The sequence below is a fragment of the Podarcis filfolensis genome (genome assembly GCF_964270895.1).
Source record: "Podarcis filfolensis genome assembly, chromosome: 1".
Taxonomy (NCBI): Eukaryota; Metazoa; Chordata; class Lepidosauria; order Squamata; family Lacertidae; genus Podarcis; species Podarcis filfolensis.
The window spans coordinates 88,023,659-88,043,940 of NC_139604.1; the positions used below are offsets into that span (position 1 = coordinate 88,023,659).

The 20,282-nt window shown below is 41.6% G+C and overlaps 1 protein-coding gene across 35 annotated transcripts in view; it reads left to right on the forward strand.

The window, feature by feature from the left end:
• GPHN (gephyrin) overlaps window positions 1-20,282 on the forward strand; it is a 233,308-nt gene that overhangs the window by 64,171 nt on the left and 148,855 nt on the right. For all 35 annotated transcript variants that reach the window (XM_083604388.1, XM_083604375.1, XM_083604383.1 and 32 more), the window contains exon 4: window positions 19,520-19,612. In XM_083604388.1, coding sequence (XP_083460514.1) covers window positions 19,520-19,612 — 93 coding nt within the window. The remainder of the gene's footprint in view (window positions 1-19,519; window positions 19,613-20,282) is intronic.

Consider the following 20,282-nt stretch of genomic DNA (forward strand, 5'->3'; position numbering starts at 1 on the left):
AGAACCAAAAGGAGATAATGTTCCGGAAGGCCTGTGAGCTCCATCTTGGTAGTCAAGATAAACTTGGGATTAATTGGTAGTTGCTGCAAGAATGAGCTCATATATGTTTATACACTTACTTTGATGTGCAAATTGGCTTGCATTGATGCTATGCTGATCTGTGGGCTTGGGAAGCTTGGTTATTGTCCTAGGGATGGGAGCTATCCCCAAGACTTGGAGGCTTGCCACATATGCCTTCATCAGCAGGTGAACCAATGGGAGGTTCTGGCCAAACTGACATATACTGATTTTTGTATAAGTAATGCGCAAATTCTTTCCTGGGGGTAGGCTGTTTTGGTGTCTGTCCCAAGTCTGCAGGCTGTGTTGCAAGTCTGTGCCTTCTAATAAAGCATTAGAACTGATCACTGTCATTTTGGACATCTTGCTTTGGTATCCCTGCATCAAACCACTTCCACAGGCCTGTGGATCATTACACATGTGTGCCTCATCCTTCAGTGAGCCCATGCTTACGAAAAATGGAATCTGCTCCTAAGGAATTTTCTAATTAGCATTTTTAGAAACGGAGGGTCAAACAGATGTTTACATGTTTATTGAACAACTACTTGTCTATTGACCTATAAAGCAAGGATAGGGGTAAGTAAGCGCATGAGAGAGAAGTGTGAAACTTCCATATTGTACTTAAACTCTCCCTGCTTGACTGTTTTAAGCTGTTTCCCCCCAGTCTAGTTCTGATTCTGTAAATGAGTTGGGCTGGGAGAAACTAACTTGCAGCAAATAGACATGATAAGGTTAGGTGGGCGGGGGGAAAGGTTCTGCTCCTTTCCCCCTGCATTCATTTTGATATAAAAAGTAGACCCTGCCTCCATTTTATATGTATATGAACAACTACATGTTTGATAAATTCGAGCACATGAGTTTTTGTCCCCCCTGGAGGAAGCTGGTTATACTGGAGTTGCAAGAAAAGGATTGTGTGACTTGAGACAGCTACAGTTTGTGGAGGGAAAGAGCCAGGGAAGGTGGTTGTTTCAACTGCTTACTTTACCATTTGCTTTTGATGATGGAAAATTCATCTAGGCAAGTGAAACAAAATTAGGGAAGAGTGGCATTCTTTGTTTTCACCCGCTAGATCAATTGAAAAACCTGATAAGTGCTTCAACACAGAAATTCCCCCCCCCCAGCCTCTAATGTGCAAATAAAAAAAAATCAATTTATGATAAAACTATCTGTTCAGATCTCTGGAAAGCCAGCTCTGTAACAATAAAAATATTCCTACTGAAGCCTATCAGAACATCTGCTCTATTTATTGATTTGATTTATTTATTAAATTTGTATACTGCGTGATAACTGAAGATCACAGGGCAGTGCACAGCAAAAAAAATACAACATGAGAACTCAAAATACATAATGAAAAAACAACAACAACCATTAATCCCCCTCCCACAAACACTTTAAAAAGCCTATAGAAAGTTGGATCAGCCAAACGTCTGCTTATAGAGAAACGTTTTCACCTGGCACCTAAAGACATTTAATGAAGGTGCCAGGCAAACCTCTTTGGGAAGAGAATTCCACAAATGGGGAGCCATTGCAGAAAAGGCCTGCTCTTGTGTTGCCACCCTCCAGACTTCTCACACAAAGAAGGACCTTGGATGATGATCACAGGGTCTGGGGCAGTTCATACGGGGAGAGGCAGTCATTGAGATATTGCCGCCTGAGCCATTTAAGCACTTTGGATTGGGTCTGCAGTACAGCCAGAGTAGCTAATTCTCATTATAATCTGTTACACCTGATAAGGCTGGGGCTCAAGATTATGTATCTATTTTGTATTATGTACTTATTTGGGCAGCAAATAGCTTTAATCTTGGAACTCCTGTAGAGCAGGACTGTAGCTGTAAATAATTTGGAGTCCTTTGAGAAAATGAAAATTCATATTAAACCATGTTTTAAGTTTAACTATTTCTTATTGGACTGTGTGCCAGAAATGAGACAATGACTTGATTAAATATTTCATCCATTTAAGCTGCTGAACTCTTGTGTTTTGCATTGGAGTCATTTTATCCCAACTGTAGTTTAAACAGTTAGCTTTTTGTTGTTGTTGGTATCAAAGCTGTCCTTTATTTTAAACAATTTAAAAATGCAAAGCTACATGAACTGCTTGGCAGCGGAATGACTGCACTTTAAAAATGAGGTTGTCCTTATGGTGATGCATTCATAGGGGCTCTCACAGAGTAACATTTACAGAGCAACTCCCTTATGAGCAATAATAATAATAATAATAATAATAATAATAATAATCCCGCCCTCCCTGGCTAAAGCTGGGCTCAGAGCGGCTAACAACAAGTAAAAATAGCAAAGTGTACATAAAATTGCACAGTCAATTAATTAAAATACATTCTAGACTCAATTCAGCATCAAATTAATGGCAACCATCGGGTTAGAGTTCTATGAAGATTACAGAAGGAGAAAGGGGTCAAACTGTGCCTTGGCCAAAGGCCTGGCGGAACAGCACCGTGTTGCAGGCCCTGCGGAAAGATGTCAAGTCCCGCAGTGCCCTAGTCTCTTGTGACAGAGCGTTCCACCAGATTGGGGCCACAGCCGAAAAAGCCCTGGCTCTGATCGAGGCCAGTCTAACCTCCCTGTGGCCCAGGATCTCCAATATGTTTTTATTTGAAGACCGTAAGATCCTCCGTGGGACATACCAGGAGAGGCGGTCCCGTAGGTACGAGGGTCCTAGGACGTATTGGTCTTTAAAGGTTAAAACCAGCACCTTAAACCTGATCTTGTACACCACTGGGAGTCAGTGCAGCTGGCATAGCACTGGGTGAATGTGATCCTGCGGCGAGGACCCCGTAAGGAGTCTTGTCGCGGCATTCTGCACCCGCTGGAGTTTCTGGGTCAGTCTCAAGGGCAGCCCCACATAGAGTGAGTTAGAATAATCAAGTCTGGAGGTGACCGTCGTGTGGATCACAGTGGCTAGGTCAGGGTGAGAGAGGTAAGGAGCCAACTGCTTAGCTTGGCGGAGATGAAAAAATGCCGCCTTTGTTATAGATGTAACTTGCGCCTCCATAGAAAGGGAGGTATCAAAGATTACACCCAAACTCTTAACAGACGGCTCTGGCACTAATTGCGCCTCCACAAGAGATGGGAGTCTGTTCACATCGGCTGGGGATATCCGGTCAAAGTCCAATGCTGGACCCGAGGACAGTCGAGGGGCCTCCATTTCCGTTATTGTATCCAAATTGTCAGGGAGGTCATGGCGGAGCAACCAGACCTCTGCAAAAAAACTCACAAATGCCTCACAACTATTTGTCAAATTGGTATTTAAATTCGGCTGTCCCTCCATGGACGTTAAAGACCTAATAATACTAAAAAGTTGTGCCCGGCGAGAGCTAGCAGATGCAATGGAGGCTGAGAAGTGAGACTTCTTAAGGGTTATGAAATTTGGGGCTTTTTAGTTTAGAGTAAAGGCAAGTAAAGGGCATTCTAGAAGTGTAGAAAATGATGCATGATATAGAAAAAAAATAAATAGAGAGGTTTTTCTCCCTATTTATACTGGAAGTCGGAGCCATCCAATGATACTGAATGTTGAAATTTTCAGGACAGAGAAAAGAAAAAGCTTATTCACACAGCTCATAGTTATAGTATAGAATTCATTCCCATACGAGGTAGTGATGGCCATCAACTTGAACATCTGATTGCCTCACTTCAAAAAGGATGTAGAGTTGGAAAAGTTTCAGAAAACGGCAACCAAAATGATAAAGGCAACTCCCCTGTGGTTGCAGCATTTGGGGCTTTTTTGTTTAAAGGCCAAAAAGAGGTGATATAGTAGAAGTATATAAAATTATGCATGGTATGGAGAAAATGGATAGAGAAAAGTTTTTCTCTCTTTCCCATAACATTAGAACATGTTCTAAACAGATTTAATATATGTATATAGTTTTGATTCTATCAAGGGTTACTAGTATTTTAATTACTGAGTTTTTGTGTTTTAGCACTTCTTTCCTTTATCTATAAGCTGCCTTGAGTCCCATCAGGAAAAAGTGTGGTATGAATAAATTAAGATGATGGTGATGATGATCATGATGATGATGATGGTAGAACTTGTGGGCATCCAGTGAAACTGAATGTTGAAGCTGAAAGATTCTGAACAGACAAAACACAGCGCTTCTTAACATATCACATATGGGATTCATTCCCACAAGAGGTACTGATGGCCACCAACTTGGATGGTTTTAGTAGAGGATTAGACAAATTCATGGAGGATAAGGCTGTTGATGGCTAATAGTAATGCGGGCTCTTTTCTACTCATTTCAGAATACATCTAAAACATTACAATCCAGACAGATTTGAAATTGGAAGCAATGGACTTCAGTGACATAACTATATAAATGCCTATAGGCTTAGTGCTTGGGGAAACACTGTTTATTTTGTTTTCCCCATATTCCTCCATTCCTCTTGTGCCTTTTTTCTTTATAAACCCCAAATTATATCCTCTACCCTGCTGCTGTTTTTTGGCATTCTCGTGAAATCTCTTGTGGATGTGTGTGCATACATTTCTGAAATTAGCAACAATACCCATGGTATGAATTTAAAAACAAAGTACTCTTGACACCTCAGAGAGTAGTTGATTTCATCTCAGCACGATCTTTATAAATTTCTTCAGCAGTTATGTTCAATGGTAGCTATAAAGGTTTTCTTTTTGCCTTTGCTCTTGTTAATTTCATGCAGGTGTAAATAAATGCTGCTGCTGCTGCTGCTGCCTTTTCTATCACTAACAAAAACATCATTTTCTCAATATATTTTTTCTTGATTAAATCAAGATACACTTTTGTCCATCCAAATCTGCAGCTGCTTCTGTCTGTATCTAGACTCACCTCATTTTGTTTAATCTAGCGGTAGCCTTTCAAATCTGTTTGTAAAGTATTGCTGGGTTTGAAAACTGCTAAGCTTCAAAGCTCCAGACTGAAGTCATGTTGTTTAACCAGATATGGGAGATGCTTTCCAGTTGTCGCTGAACTACAACACACTCATCACTCCTGATCATTTTGGCCATCCTATTTGGGGCTGGTGAGAGATGGCAATCTGATATCATCTAGACCATTAATACTTAACAATGCAGTCCCAACCATATTTGCTCACGAGGTGTCTCACTGAACTCACAAAGAGATAACAAATTTTGGGAAGGGATGTGGATTTTTTTCTGACAAAGAAAATTGAAAGAATGCCTGAGAAAAAGGAAAAGTATGAGGAGTAAAGAGCTGGAGCCCAGTTTTACTAGAGTTCAGTGTTAGAAAATGAGAAGTCATCCAGTGGGTGATTAAGCAATATCAGTTAAGATAGAAGAGGATAAATCAGAAAAGGAAAATTGAGCTGAAGGTCATCTGTGTAAGGAAAAGAAAACAACACCTGGGGATAAAAAACATGAAAATGTTTATTTATTTTGGTTTTATTCTATCTCTTTATTTGTTCAACAGTGATCTATAATTGTATATGGACTATGTAGATTGTCACCAGATCTTGTTAGATAATGCTTTATGCAAAATATCTTACAACCTTTTTTTCTGGAAATTAAAATATATATATAAATAAAAAAACATGAAAACAGAGCCAAGTAAAGAAATATATAAAGCAACAAGAAGGAAACCAGGAAATAATCTCTAAATGGCAACCCCTGATTTGCATGGTGGGTGCATTCTAGGTCACTGCATGCTTGCGTGAAATCACATGCAATTTGAACACCCCGTTCTGCCCCTGCCCCTGCCCCACTCCTGCTCTGCAAAAAAGCACTGTCTTACAAGCTGTTTCCAACATGTTACTACATCAGTATAGTTCTGTTATTTGTGAATTAATATTGAATAATTAATTTAACTCTGTTTTGTTTAAAAAAATAATAGCAATTTTAATTTAATATCAATTTTGTTATATTTTCTTTATTACAGTCATTTCTTATTTCTTTCCTCTGCAGAAAAAAATATAAAATCAACTTTTCTTTTTACATCTCAATGGGGCATTGCTCCATTATTAATTCCACCCACCCACCCAAAGAATAATTCCAATATGAATAGAGACCAATTTTAAAATAAATTGATTATCTTTGCACATTTTCATAATGTTAGTAATTTTTTAATCATACACACACACAAACACACACAAAATAAACTAAAGATAAAGAGCATAAAGGAAAACTCTTATAGCAGGTTGAAAGCAGCATAAGGTTGGATTTTACAGGATCATGTTCATCACGATCAATGTGGATTTCTGCCTAAAAGACAGTTAAAAGATAGCATCAGAAACATGTTAGATATTCTGGCATATTGGAATTGCTATAACAAGAAAAGATGTGTGTGTAATCTGCTTTATTTGAGCCACATCTCCAACATTTATCTGATCCTAACTTCCATATTAAATTCAATTTATAAGGTGTTAAATGTCATTGATAGAGGGTTTTAAAATAGTTCTCATTTAGATCTCTTGAAATAATATTAGAATGGAATGCCCCAAATCCAGTTCTATTTTTTCCTGGTTATTCTTAGATCCAAATCTCGTGCCCTTTTTCTCACATATCTATCCTTGTTCTGATCCAAGTTTAACCAGACACCACAGAGTTTTGCAATTATGCCTTAATCCAAATGGGAGATAAATAGAATTTCTCATTTGTTCTCTTCCCCATGCTTATATATTAGAGGAAAAATATTTCATAGCTGCAAAAATTTCAGGTACAAATTTCAGTTTGAGAAATAAAAAGTGTCCTCCAAAGCCTCCCCACACTTTCAGACAGGGCACTGAATTAGTGTTTGTTCTTTTTTGGATATTCACAAATATGGGGGAAAGCTCTACCACAGTGAAAACATGCTTGAGTATACCTACTAATAGTCTGATTTGATTTTCTGTGGCAGTATTTTGTCTGTTTATATCTTTGGATTACCAGTAGGGTTTTAGAAATGATGTGACTTGACCATCCTTGAGAAGTGCAAAGAAGAAATACTGTCAGTGAGTCATCAGAGTTCAGTAAAGGTGCAGCACCAACTGAGTTAAATTTTCTAGGCTGCAATCATATGTGCACATACCTGGGAGTAAGTTCTGTTGGAACTCAGTGGTGTGTCAGGGACTGACAGAGCTACAAAGTGTGTGGCAGAAGCAGGGCACCAGGAGGAGTGACCCGAGAGAGGGAACCAATGATTTATGGGGTGTCACACCACCTGCAAGGCAGGAGCCAGGAGAGGTGGGACAGTCCAAGGTAGAGGAGGAAGGGACAGTTTATATGAGGGACGGGTCAGTAGATTCCTCATCTTCCCCCTCCCCACTGTCTCCTAGAACCAGGAGGGGCTTGAAGAGGGAAGAGCAGTGACAACTTCCATGCAGGAGAAGCACACAACACAGGTTGTGAGCACACAGCCCATCAAAGGAGGGTATATAAGCTGGAGGAGGCGAGGGGCCCCACTGTTGCTGCAACTGCTCTTTTGGCCCAGATCTGTGGATAGCTCCCTAGAGGCTAGAAGTGTGTTAGCATGTGTATCCAGAGCACTGTGGAAGCACTGAAAGTGTTCCTATTTCCAATAAAGAATTAACTATATCAGACATGTGTCTTCGTTGTCTGGATGGACCATGACAAAGTTCTTAGTTCAGAATATACATGTATTGGATTGCACTTTTTAACTTGTGTGATCAGAAAATGCCAATCAGAAAATTTAACATTTAATCATGACTGTGAGATCATGATCCTGTGAGATCATGGTTAGGTGTACTACAACTAACCAGAATGCGGCAGCTAGACTGGTGACTGGGGGCGGCCGCCAAGACCATATAACACCGGTCTTGAAAGACCTACATTGGCTCCCAGTACGTTTCCGAGCACAATTCAAAGTGTTGGTGCTGACCTTTAAAGCCCTAAACGGCCTCGGTCCAGTATACCTGAAGGAGCGTCTCCACCCCCATTATTCTGCCCGGACGCTGAGGTCCAGCACCGAGGGCCTTCTGGCGGTTCCCTCATTGCGAGAAGCAAAGCTACAGGGAACCAGGCAGAGGGCCTTCTCGGTAGTGGCGCCCGCCCTGTGGAACGCCCTTCCAGCAGATGTCAAAGTGATAAACAACTACCTGACATCTTAAGGCAGCCCTGTTCAGGGAAGTTTTTAACGTGTGATATTTTACTGTATTTTTGGTTTCTATGGAAGCCGCCCAGAGTGGCTGGGGAGGCCCAGCCAGATGGGCGGGGTATAAATAATAAATTATTATTATTATTATTATTATTATTATTATTATTACTGAAAGGCTTGAGTATTTTGACTTTCCCCCTAGTAGTTTGTCCTTGGCGAATTGACCCTAATTAAGTTTAGGTGATAAAGGCAAGTAATTCCCCAGTTTGCAGCTCTGTCCAAATAAATTATTTAATTTTCACTGGAGACACAAAGTACAGATATTATGCAAAACTGTATTAGCACACAATACAGCTTCATAAAGTATAGAATCAAATTTATAACATTGTAAAACTCAAGAAGCAGCACATGAGAAATAGAAGACTGGAGAAGAAACATAACAATATGCTAATTCCTAACTTGAATTATTTTAAATGACCCCTGGACGGTTAAGTCCAGTCAAAGGTGACTATGGGGTTGCGGTGCTCATCTCATTTTCAGGCCAAGGGAACCAGCATTTGTCCACAGACTGCTTTCTGGGTCATGTGGCCAGCATGACTAAACTGCTTCTGACGCAACAGAACACCATGACGGAAGCGAGAGCGCACGGAAACGCCGTTTACCTTCCCGCCACAGTGGTACCTATTTATCTACTTGCACTATTGTGCTTTCAGACTGCTAGGTTGGCAGGAGCAGGGACCGAGCAATAGGAGCTCACCCAGTCGCAGGGATTCCAACTGCCAGCTTTCCAATCAGCAAGCCAAAGAGGCTCAGTGGTTCAGACCACAGCGCCACCCGCTCCCTATAATAATAATAATAATATTTTTATTCCGCCCATCTGTCTGGGTTTCCCCAGCCACTCTGGGCAGCTTACAGCATATCTAAAAACATAATAAAAACATCAAACATTAAAAGCTTCCTGATACAGGGCTGCCTTCAGATGTCTTCTAAAAGTTATATAATTCTTTATCTTCTTGACATCTGAAGGGAGGGTGTGCCACAGGGAGGGCACCACTACCAAGAAGACCCCTCATGGTTCCCTGTAACTTCACTTCTCACAAGCAGCTGTTGGTGTCGGGATCATCAAGCCCATATCAGTCAGAGGAATTGGCCACTCTCCAGGTGCCCGGCTTGATTCCCTGTTGATCTCCCCCCCGTCAGCGACTCCCGGCAAGACAAGGCGAGATCCCGGCGATCCTTCTTCAAACGTGAGAAGGACACACCATCCCTCCTCCCCTGCCATTCCCCAGGGAGGGGAGAGAGACAGACAGAAATGTATTTACATGCCTTTATTTCTGTCTTTCCAGCAGTGCAGAAAAGAACATGTCTGCACTCCTCAGCAGCCACAGCAGAGAAGGCATAACTCCACCCATGTACTTCTGGTACAGGGTCATGTGCCACTCTGAGCTAACATCCGGTGCTCAGAGCACATAATAGACTGTTCCTTGTTCCCACGGTACAGTCCCATAACATCAACATCCTGTTTGGCTTTCCAGCCATCTGGAGCACTCAGCAGCATTGCTCCTTTTTCGTAACAACCTCCCCCAAAAGAATCAATGCGTGTTGCGGCATGCATAGCGTGATCCAGAGAAGAAAACAAACAGTTGTTATACACATAACACTCCCCTGTTGTTTCAGTTCCACCCTTGGAACTCCCCGCCACTGGTTTCCCCAGTGTACCTCTCTGGTTGTCTGGCTTCCAAGGAATGAGTGCATCTGCATTACCTTGGCTAGCAACTCTCTGTTGTGTCTTTGTCTCTGACTTAGACACAGCTCCAACCTGTCCTCGGTTGTGTACAACAGCAACACATGCAACAGCTAAGTTAGCAAACTCTTCTGAGTACCTTTTGGGTGGTTCACCCTTTGTGACTCTCTCAGACCTGCGTAAAAGGTTCTGATCCTCTCTGCTCACTGGTTCTGTCTCAGGACTCTTAGGAGAACCAGTTCCAATAGCAAACAGTGGCTCATCCTTCACCTGTGAAGGTCTATCCATTGTGTGAGATTTCCTCTCAATGACTGTGACAACTGAGCTCTCTGAGCTATCACTGTCGCTCTCAGTACCACTGTAATCTGTAAAATCATCATCATCATCTGAATCGTCCTCTGTGGGAAATGTGTGTGCTATCACTCTCTCCTGTTCAGGAGCACTCTCTAGAAATTTTGTGAGAATCACCTGACCAGATTCAGACAAAATTACTCTGTAGAGACCCTTTTCATATCCCACAAAAATGCCTCTGGCATTTTTCACTCCACCTGGAGCTTCTGTCCTCACATGAGACCCAAAAACCTTGAAATGGGCAACAGAAGGTTTTCTCTGGAACAGTTTCTCAAAAGGAGAACTTCCCAACTCTTTCGAAACCTTTCTCATCTTCGTATAACAGAACGACATTAGAGACTCGGCCCAGTACTCATGTGGCAGATGTGAACTAAGCAATTGTGCATCCATCCCCTTTTGCAATTCTCTGTTCACCCGTACACAGACACCCCTGTTCCACGCTTCCGCTGAAACAGCAACCTTGTGTCTTATTCCTTCCTTCTGCAGGAACCTCTGGAAATCCTGTAAAAGAAAAATCTGCTTCTCATCTGTGAAAAGACAATCAATGTTAGCATCATGCATATCCTTAACCTTGTCACAAAACTCCTGAAACCTTTCCAAGGCTTCCTGTGGTTTCTTTAACACATAAACCCAGACGAAGTTAGAGAAATGATCCACACACACAAGATAAAATCTTGCATTGCCTCTAGATGGTTCTAGAGGACCAATCACATCAGCATACACCCGCTGAAACGCTCTGTCGACCCTGGCCACCTTCTTGGTGCTCGTTTTGGTCACACCTGCAAGAGAAATCAAGTTAGACTCAGAATTACATTCCATGTAATCACTTTGCTCAAAAGACAACAAATACAGTCCATCTTTCTCTCTGGCAGAAAGATACAACTTTCCATCTTTGAAGATCTTGCAGCTCTCAGCATCATAGGACAGCTTCAGTCCTTTCTTTGCGATCTGCGAAACACTCAGCAGATTGAACTTCAATTTGGGAACCAAGTAAACATTGTGTATAGTCAGGTTCAGACTCTTAAGATACACAGTTCCAATCCCGGTCGCTTCCAGCTTCTGACCATTGGCTTGTTCCACAGCGAAGCTTTGCTTCTTAAACGTCAAAAAGAGTCCTCTGTGCGGGGACATATGAAAATTACAGCCCGTATCAGTTATAAAAGAGTGTCCAACATCTGGCGTGGTTCCTTTCGCCATCAGGGCCTTTGCAGGTTTCACCGAAGACTTGGTATGACCTTTGCCTGCTGCCTCAGGCTTTGCTGAGCGGCCCTCCGCTCCTTTCGGCTGGCGTGGCATCTTGCAGCTCCGCTGAAGATGCCCAGCCTGTCCGCAATTGTAACATCGGACAACGTTCAAAGCTACAGCATCCTCTCCAGTAGCTACATCAGTGGGGGAATTAGAACTCCGTTCTTCCCTCCCCCTTTCCTTCACCTCCAGTGCAGCAAGCCTGTCGTGTTCATTCAAAACAACGGCAGACACCCTCTCCGCGGTCAATTCATTTGCCGGAAGGGAACCCAGCTGACTGGCAACCGTTTTGTAAGTCCGATTTAAGCTGTTTATCATCATGAAGCAGAACACTTCCTCCTGCAGACGGAAATTGCGTTCCACCATCTGTTGGCGCAGATATTTCATTTCCGTCAGGTGCGCTTGAACATCTCCATCAGGCGCAAGCCTCAGATTGGTCAGCTTCTCAAAATACAACAACGCTGAAGAACCAGCATCTCTCTGATGTGTTCTACGCAGCGTCTCCCAAATCTCACGCGCGTATTCCAAATCCTGAATATGCACAAGTTGATCATCCGAGACACACAGAATTATAGCCGTCCTGGCCTTCACATTCTGTGATTCCCAACCTCTGGTTGGTGCTTGAGGGTTGGGGTTCTCAATCACCCCAAAAATCCTCTGATTCTGCAGCAGGGCCTTCATCTTTACAGACCAAGATGAATAATTGTCATTAGTGAGGGGAGGCGGGTAAGGCAAGCCTCCCCCCTTTTTGGCATCCATTTTGAAGCCAAGTCTCAGCTCTCACACTCGAGCTAGTAAAATCCAAAAGCTCTTTTGAGCTGTTTTTCTGCCTCTCTCAGGCAGGCAATCTCCAAGCTGTCTCACTGTCCTTGCAAAGAAGCGAAGTCAAAACAACTTCTTTCGCAGTGCTCTGACTGAGCCAGCCCCAGGTGTCAGTAACTTTCCAAGTCGACTGACGGTCGTTGCCTAGCAACTGTGCATACCTCTTCTTCTTATCTAGCCACAAATATGTCTGGTATGCAAGCTTAGCTCTCAGAGCTGTTTTTCCAAACGCAGCTCTTCCGTGAACCAGAGAATAAATCACTCTGCATTCACACTCTCAGCCCGATATCCAGCATACCTTTTTGGGGCTCCGTTGCTTGGAAAACACCCCCTCTTGGTGTCCAGCCGTCTGTTCAGCTTCTGGCTGCAATGCAGACGTTATCTTCTTTCCTTGGTGCAGAGGATGGCACACGATCCATCAACCTCTCACCTCTCATGCTGACTCCCATGGATCAGATAACCAGCAGCTTCTGCTACCATATGTCGGGATCATCAAGCCCATATCAGTCAGAGGAATTGGCCACTCTCCAGGTGCCCGGCTTGATTCCCTGTTGATCTCCCCCCCGTCAGCGACTCCCGGCAAGACAAGGCGAGATCCCGGCGATCCTTCTTCAAACGTGAGAAGGACACACCATCCCTCCTCCCCTGCCATTCCCCAGGGAGGGGAGAGAGACAGACAGAAATGTATTTACATGCCTTTATTTCTGTCTTTCCAGCAGTGCAGAAAAGAACATGTCTGCACTCCTCAGCAGCCACAGCAGAGAAGGCATAACTCCACCCATGTACTTCTGGTACAGGGTCATGTGCCACTCTGAGCTAACATCCGGTGCTCAGAGCACATAATAGACTGTTCCTTGTTCCCACGGTACAGTCCCATAACATCAACATCCTGTTTGGCTTTCCAGCCATCTGGAGCACTCAGCAGCATTGCTCCTTTTTCGTAACAGTTGGAGGGGGAGGCCTATTATGCTCATGCCCTGCTTATGGGCTTTCATAGGTATCTGATTTGCCACTGTGAAAACAGAATGCTGGATTAGATGGGCCTTCTTATGTTCCCATGTTACGCTTTTATGAGGTGTAGGGCATTGGATATTCGGAAGTGGCACTGGAAAAGTGTGGTGGTGGTTTAACAAGTTAGCATTCCCGTGGGGTTGCTTCTGAAGATCAAGGAACTGGTGATCTTGGAAAGGGTATTTTTACCCAGTGAGGTAAAGAGCAGGTCTAAGATATAATCCTAAAGTTGTCACCACCCACACAAATTCAAATGAACTCTCATAAATCAGAGAGAATTAAGATAATTAGTGATCTCAGTGGTAATTCTGAAGATAACGCCTACACAATAAAAGAAGCATCTTTGGTATAGACGTTAACTGAATTCCTTTTTGCAAAGCTTACAACGTTTGGTGGTGGGGACGGGGGATGGACTCTTTCATCAAACTTTTAGAACAACCTTCAGTAACCTTTCAGATACATCAGGTCCAAGATGGAGTTACTTTGGTGTCCACATACCCAGTGTTGTGTCAAAGCTGCTTTTGAAGCTCATAAAGGTTTTTTAATTGGCTTGTATTGCATCACATAGAGACTATTGTTTAGGGGAAAAGATTTGTTTGTTTGTTAAAGTTATACCCCACTCTTCCTCTCAAAGGAGCCCAGGGTAGCAATCTCAAAAACTGAGATGGAAGATATATGGTCTTACTAATTGTTGCTGCTTTTGCTTTTACTAATTTTACTGACGTTTCTAAAAAGATTTTTTTCTTTTGATGGTTTACTATTTTCACCCAACATTTTGAAAGCCATCTGTTTTAATTAATTTAATGTTCCATTTGGACAGGGGTGGGGAACCTGACTGCATGCCAGGAATGAGCAGGCCAAAGTGGGCAAACAACAGGTGTGAGTTGTAACTTTATACTGTAGACTACAGTCTAGCGATGCAGGTTTATAAACTTATCTCTCCATTCAAGCAAGTAAGGAACATTGTCACATTTCGATGGGGAGAGTCTCAAGCGCCAGAAGAGAGACCTGGGCCTGAAGTTCCCTGCTCTTGTGCTACAAATAACTTAACAGTACAAAGATTTTGAAGGGCTGGTTTTATCCTATTAAAAAAATGTGGAGTAGAGTTAAATAACAATGCAAGCATGAGAAGCTTCTTCCCTGTTTATTGTCAGGAAAGGCTATTTTACACATGAAAATGTCTTCACAGATGCAATGACTCACGTAACTGATCTGTTAGATTGCTCAGGTCCATTCTTTCAAAATAATCCATTCCATCCTGCTCTACCCCCAATATACACTCTGCATTTTGTGGCCACTGAACATGCTCAATCCTCACTGGGCTGTGTTTTGGGATGACCCGGAAGCTGTACTCTGGCTCCTTTGGCCAATAAAGCGAGATGAGTGCCGCAACCCCAGAGTCGGCCACAACTGGACCTAATGGTCAGGGGTCCCTTTCCCTTTACCTAGCCGCCCTGCCCCCCAATCCAGTTAAAACAAACCCGAACCCTGGCACCTTCATGTATCTCAGTAGCACATTGGGGCTTCATAGTTATCTTAACAGAGCACCTCAGCTCTGCTAAGAACAGTGTTGGTTGCTTTTATTCAGGGGCTGGGAACCCCTGTGTTGTAAATTTGATCCATCAAGCCTCTCCATTTGGTCCACGAGGCTGTTTGTGCAAGTCATGCCCACCTGTCCTATTCCTGATGCCATTTATGGCAGGTACAAGGCAGGTAAAGGCGAGGCTTGGCAAAAGGGGGCTTTGCAGTCATTTCTGATTGGCAGTGTCTAGAAAGCCCCTTGTGCAGCACTGCTGTGCTTTTCAGTTCTTCAAGATGTGCAGAGAAATCAAATTAAGTCTGTGCATATGTGAACATGCTCTAAATCTTTTCTAGCTGATAATGAAATCGTAAGCACTGCACTAAGAGGATAAAATGTTTTCCAATGAACTTGATTGATCACTTCGAATTCTTTTAGTATCAGGTGCATTATTATTATTTTTTACAGAATCACAGTGCTCAGATATTCTTTGTATAAAAGCAACTATAGAAACATAGGAAACTGCCTTATATTAAGTCAGACCGTTGGTCCATCTATCTCAGAACTGTTTACATGGTCAGGCAGCAGGTCTCCATACAAGGTTCTCTCCTAAGCCTACCTGTAGATGCCGGGGAGTGAACCTCTGAGCTTCTGAATGCTGAGCAAATGCTGTATTGATTCAAATGCTACTGAGATATTTTGACTACACACAAACATAATGTTATTGGTTCACCTTTCAAAACTTGAAGTGGGGTGATTTTAAATAGCTTTAGATGAGTTGAATGATAATTTACCAGCAGTAAAGCCAAATGCAAGGAAGGATTTAAAGGAAAGACACAGAGGATTGGGCTGTTAGAAGTACTTTTATCCTGTAGAATAAAAAGAGGTAGTCAGATGTTACGAAAATGATGTGGGCTCATCACTACTATAAGGAGCCTTTTGAAAGCACATAAATAGCTTGGTATTCTTTTAAAGGTTGCTCTGTGTGTCTCTTTCTTTCAGTGTTATGAGTGTGAGTGTGTATATGCACACTCTGTAGCCCTGAGGGATTTCCATGAGTTTTCACAGTTCTAAAAATGACTCATGTTTTGCGCAAGGAAATTTGTTTCTATGCAGGAATAGTCCTTTCATAGAAGAAAGCGCCACTTGGTGTCTGATTCAAACACAACAGGAATAGCCGAGGACACTAATTTTGGTTGCCCATATTAAAATTACAATGATGCAGATTTCATGTTACTTAGTACCAAAACTGCTGTGTCTTCATGTGTGCTGCTTGACAAAAACCTTCAGAATGTGTTTCCCTTTAACACTCTTAATTCTTATATGCACCATCTTCCTGTATACGTAAGTGTGTAAAATGTCGCCACACACTGCAGTTTGCTGGCTGCTAATAGGCATCCATGCCAACTGCAACATGAGGAACACCAGCCCAGCCCAGGCAAGCTGTTTAATGAAGGCGGGGGGAGGCAGGCATGAAGCACCTGCCCCCCTCCATTAAGCTTACAGTGAGGTTTAACTAAGGGGTGGGGAGGACCCTTCACCCAGCAACTTAGCAACTAATTTCTGTGGGTGAGATGAATCTTACTGAATAACAATATTATATATCATTGAATTAACCAAATCCACTGATAAGCAAAGGGAGGGGATGAACTATGTTCTTCCTTATTGACATATGTAATAAAATCAAACCTGCAGATGTGTAGTTTATGGGTCAAGCATGTTCCAATACCGAAAAGAAATAATAGCTCAGTTTAGGTCTCTCTAGAAATGAGACAAAAAATAGATAGCAATGCAGGCTAGGGAGAAGGAATAATATAACAATTCATAATTGTATTCATTTCTTTAAAAACCGTACACCAAAATTATTAAATTATTTTTATATGGTTCCATGTTAGCTTTTTACTAAAGCACCTTGAAGAATTTGCTTCAAGTAAAATTTAAGGTGTGTGGGCTTGTGTGTGTATAAAGAACATTTTTTAAAAGGTATATAGAAAATCATTTTCACCTTCCTAGACATGGGTCATTTAACATGGGTGTTGTTGATTGTTCATTTTCTTTAGCAGTTATAATTATTTGATCATATTCTGTTGTGTGTTGCTTTGATTGAGATGATGCTATAAAATGAAATTTTGTTTGGTATGCAGAGCAGAACATGTTCACTCACTTTCATTGTTGTAGACAGTTAACTTTTGTGTTTCATGTAAGTGATGGTACTGTTAACTGTTGAGGCCCCAATTATTGAAGTCTCCCTGTTGATTTGAATTTTAAGCTATCTACAGCTGTTACTAGTTTAATGACAAGTAACCATTTTATTTGTGGCCTCAGTAGCAACTGAGCAATCTTCAGTTTCATCTCTTTGAAACATTGACAAATGGCCAATTCTGAGTAAAGAAATTCTGGTTAACATCTAGCTGTAAGCTATTCTTGAATCTTAGACCTATTTTCTTACATTGTAATCTATAATTGCTGTTTTAGCCTAAAATGTTCTGGAAATAATCATAGGGCTGTATATCAGATGCTTGCAACCCTGCTGAGAAAAATAACTGGCAATAAGTCATCATTTAATTTATTTAATTTTAATTGGTTGAAAATCAAATTCCTAGTAAGGGATCTAAAGTTTTTACAATTTCTGTGATGTTTGTTTTAATAAACGTAGCTTAAATAATTTTTGAAATAAATTGTCTATGTATAGCAAGATTAGTACTTTGATGTATCTACTAATGTAGCAGTGGTTAATGCTGATGTTTCTTATTAAATCATTATATTATATCACATATTTTTCCAGACACAACCTTCCACAAAGTGGCTGACAACAGAACCAACCTAATATAAATTTAATGTAAACAAACATTCATTAAAAGCAATGTAAAAAACATGTTATAAAATATTAACAAAATAGCAGCATGTAAATATCCTAATCCAGACCACCAAAGATAAAACACAGAGAGAAATAACCATTTTAAAACTCCAGACCAGTATAAATAATGGAAAGCAAATAGAAATAAGGCCTGGTACAAGGGGAAGGTAGGGTTGATACCACAGGAGGGAGTTCCTCTTGTTTCCCCAATTTATTCCAGAATCTTTAGCCTTTGTCAGGGTCATGCCCCTCTAAACAGTGTATTAAACTCATGGGGAAAGAATGCTGTATAGCTCTGGGATGTGGATTGAGGAAGGATCACACTGATCTCACTTTCCCCCAATATGCTGCTCCCATTTCTTTACCCCTGCCCTCAATAATGTTTGGCTAGTATGCAGACTGTGGGCCCTCCTGAACCGAAATAGTTTGATCATAATGATCAGCGTCTGGCAATATTCAGATCACTCTACTGAATATTTTTTTGCTCCAGGAAAAAAAAGACTTTGGTAGTCCCATCCACCATTGAACCCAGTGTGTTTTGACTTTATGTGATTTTGGCTTTAGGTGTGATTGCAGGAATGTAACCCCCATGTAAGGGACGCGGGTGGCGCTGTGGGTAAAACCTCAGTGCCTAGGACTTGCCGATCGCATGGTCGGCAATTCGAATCCCCACGGCGGGGTGAGCTCCCGTCTTTCGGTCCCAGCTCCTGCCCACCTAGCAGTTCGAAAGCACCCCTAAGTGCAAGTAGATAAATAGGTACCGCTTTATAGCGGGAAGGTAAATGGCGTTTCCATGTGCTGCGCTGGTGCTGGCTCGCCAGAGCAGCTTCGTCACGCTGGCCACATTACCCGGAAGTGTCTCCAGACAGCGCTGGCCCCCGGCCTCTTAAGTGAGATGGGTGCACAACCCTAGAGTCGGACACGACTGGCCCGTACGGGCAGGGGTACCTTTACCTTTACTAACCCCCATGTAAGTTGCGGGCTTACTAGTGATAACCTTAGGACACATCTGCTAAGATTACTGTACCTTTTGCTTCCTGTTAGGAAAAAACCTGGACAGAGTAGTACATTTTTTTTTTAATGATTTCCAACATAAATTTGTTTCTCAACCATGTACTTTTTCCATTGAAGGATTGATTCAATCCTTTGTACTGAAGTGCTATTTCTGGGGTGGCAAATTTGCTATTATTTATATAAAGCCATCAAAATAAACAGCACTTTACAGGGCAGTATAATCACAATAGAGGCTCCTGCTTTATGGACCTTATTGCCTGTGTTTTGAAGTTGGAAAATGGCAAAAGAGAGTAAAGTAAGAAGGAATGGCAAAAAGAGCTGAGTGTGAACAAATATAAAGTTTCATTTTCATGGTTTCTACATTTTCATGTGTCATGCAATTCTAGGCTTTATGGGCTCTTGAAAATACTGTTACATATTTGTTTAGAAATTCAAGGAATCCGTTACTAATATTTCTTTCCTATGATCAGGATAGTCTATTGCTAATACTAAACAGTTTTGTTTGTGTTTTCAGGGTTGGGAACTTCGGTATTTTGTAAACCAAAAGTTTAGGCTGCTTCTTGGGAGAAAGGAGTGACAAAACAGGATGAGCAATTGTATTCTATTAGATATCAACCTACACTTGATATATTTTTGGAACTGGAAATGATTGGTATTTTAAATTTATTTTAAATTTCCTCCACATCTATTAATATCAGTGCTTTAAATGAAGTTTACTATCAATATTTAGGATTAAATTAAAGGCAATACAGTTATTCATAAAATAAAATGCACAGTTTGAATTTGCTCTGTCATTTATTTATTTATGAACATGAAAATCTGATAACATATTTCTTTGTGTGTGTGTGTGTGTGTTTTCCCCCCAGGAGACATTGATAGACTGGTGTGATGAAAAGGAGCTTAACTTGATTTTAACTACTGGAGGAACAGGATTTGCGCCAAGGGATGTCACACCAGAGGTGAGAGAGTTTTATCTTTAAAGCCATCTGCCTTTTGAAAATACCAATAATGTTCTTCTATATGTGATGTCTCAGAAGGAATTTGATATAATATAAAATTCCATTGCATTTCTAAAATAAACCAAAAAAAGACCTGTATTAAATAGTTCAAAAGCAAACAATTGATTTTGCTTCGGTGCCATAAGGAGGCTTGTATTTGTGTGCAGGCTACTTTACGGTGTTCCTGTTTTCTCAGTTGTGTCACTTGCTGACATATGTCCATAGCTGTAAACCTTCCCTTTTTTTGTGGGAAATTCCCTTATTCCAGAGCCATTTCCTGCTGCTTCCCGCTGCTATCCCAGATTGTTATATATCCCATAGACTGTCCCCGGGACAGGTGAGGCTGCTGATCCCTTATTTTCAAGGCTGCTGATCCCTTATTTTCAAATCTGAAAGTTGACAGCTATGTATATGTTTAACAGGGACATGGAGATTATTCTATGGAAGTTGTTTTCAAAGTACAGTATAAAGCAGGCCTCCCTAGGGAGCTGTGGATAGTTACCAAAGAAGGTGCACCAGCCCCACAATGTGTGCTTTGATTTGCCAAGGAGGATTTATGACAGCCTACTCCTATTCCACCCATTTTTGCAGTTTTTTCTTCCACAGGAATCTTTAACTATACTATGCTTCT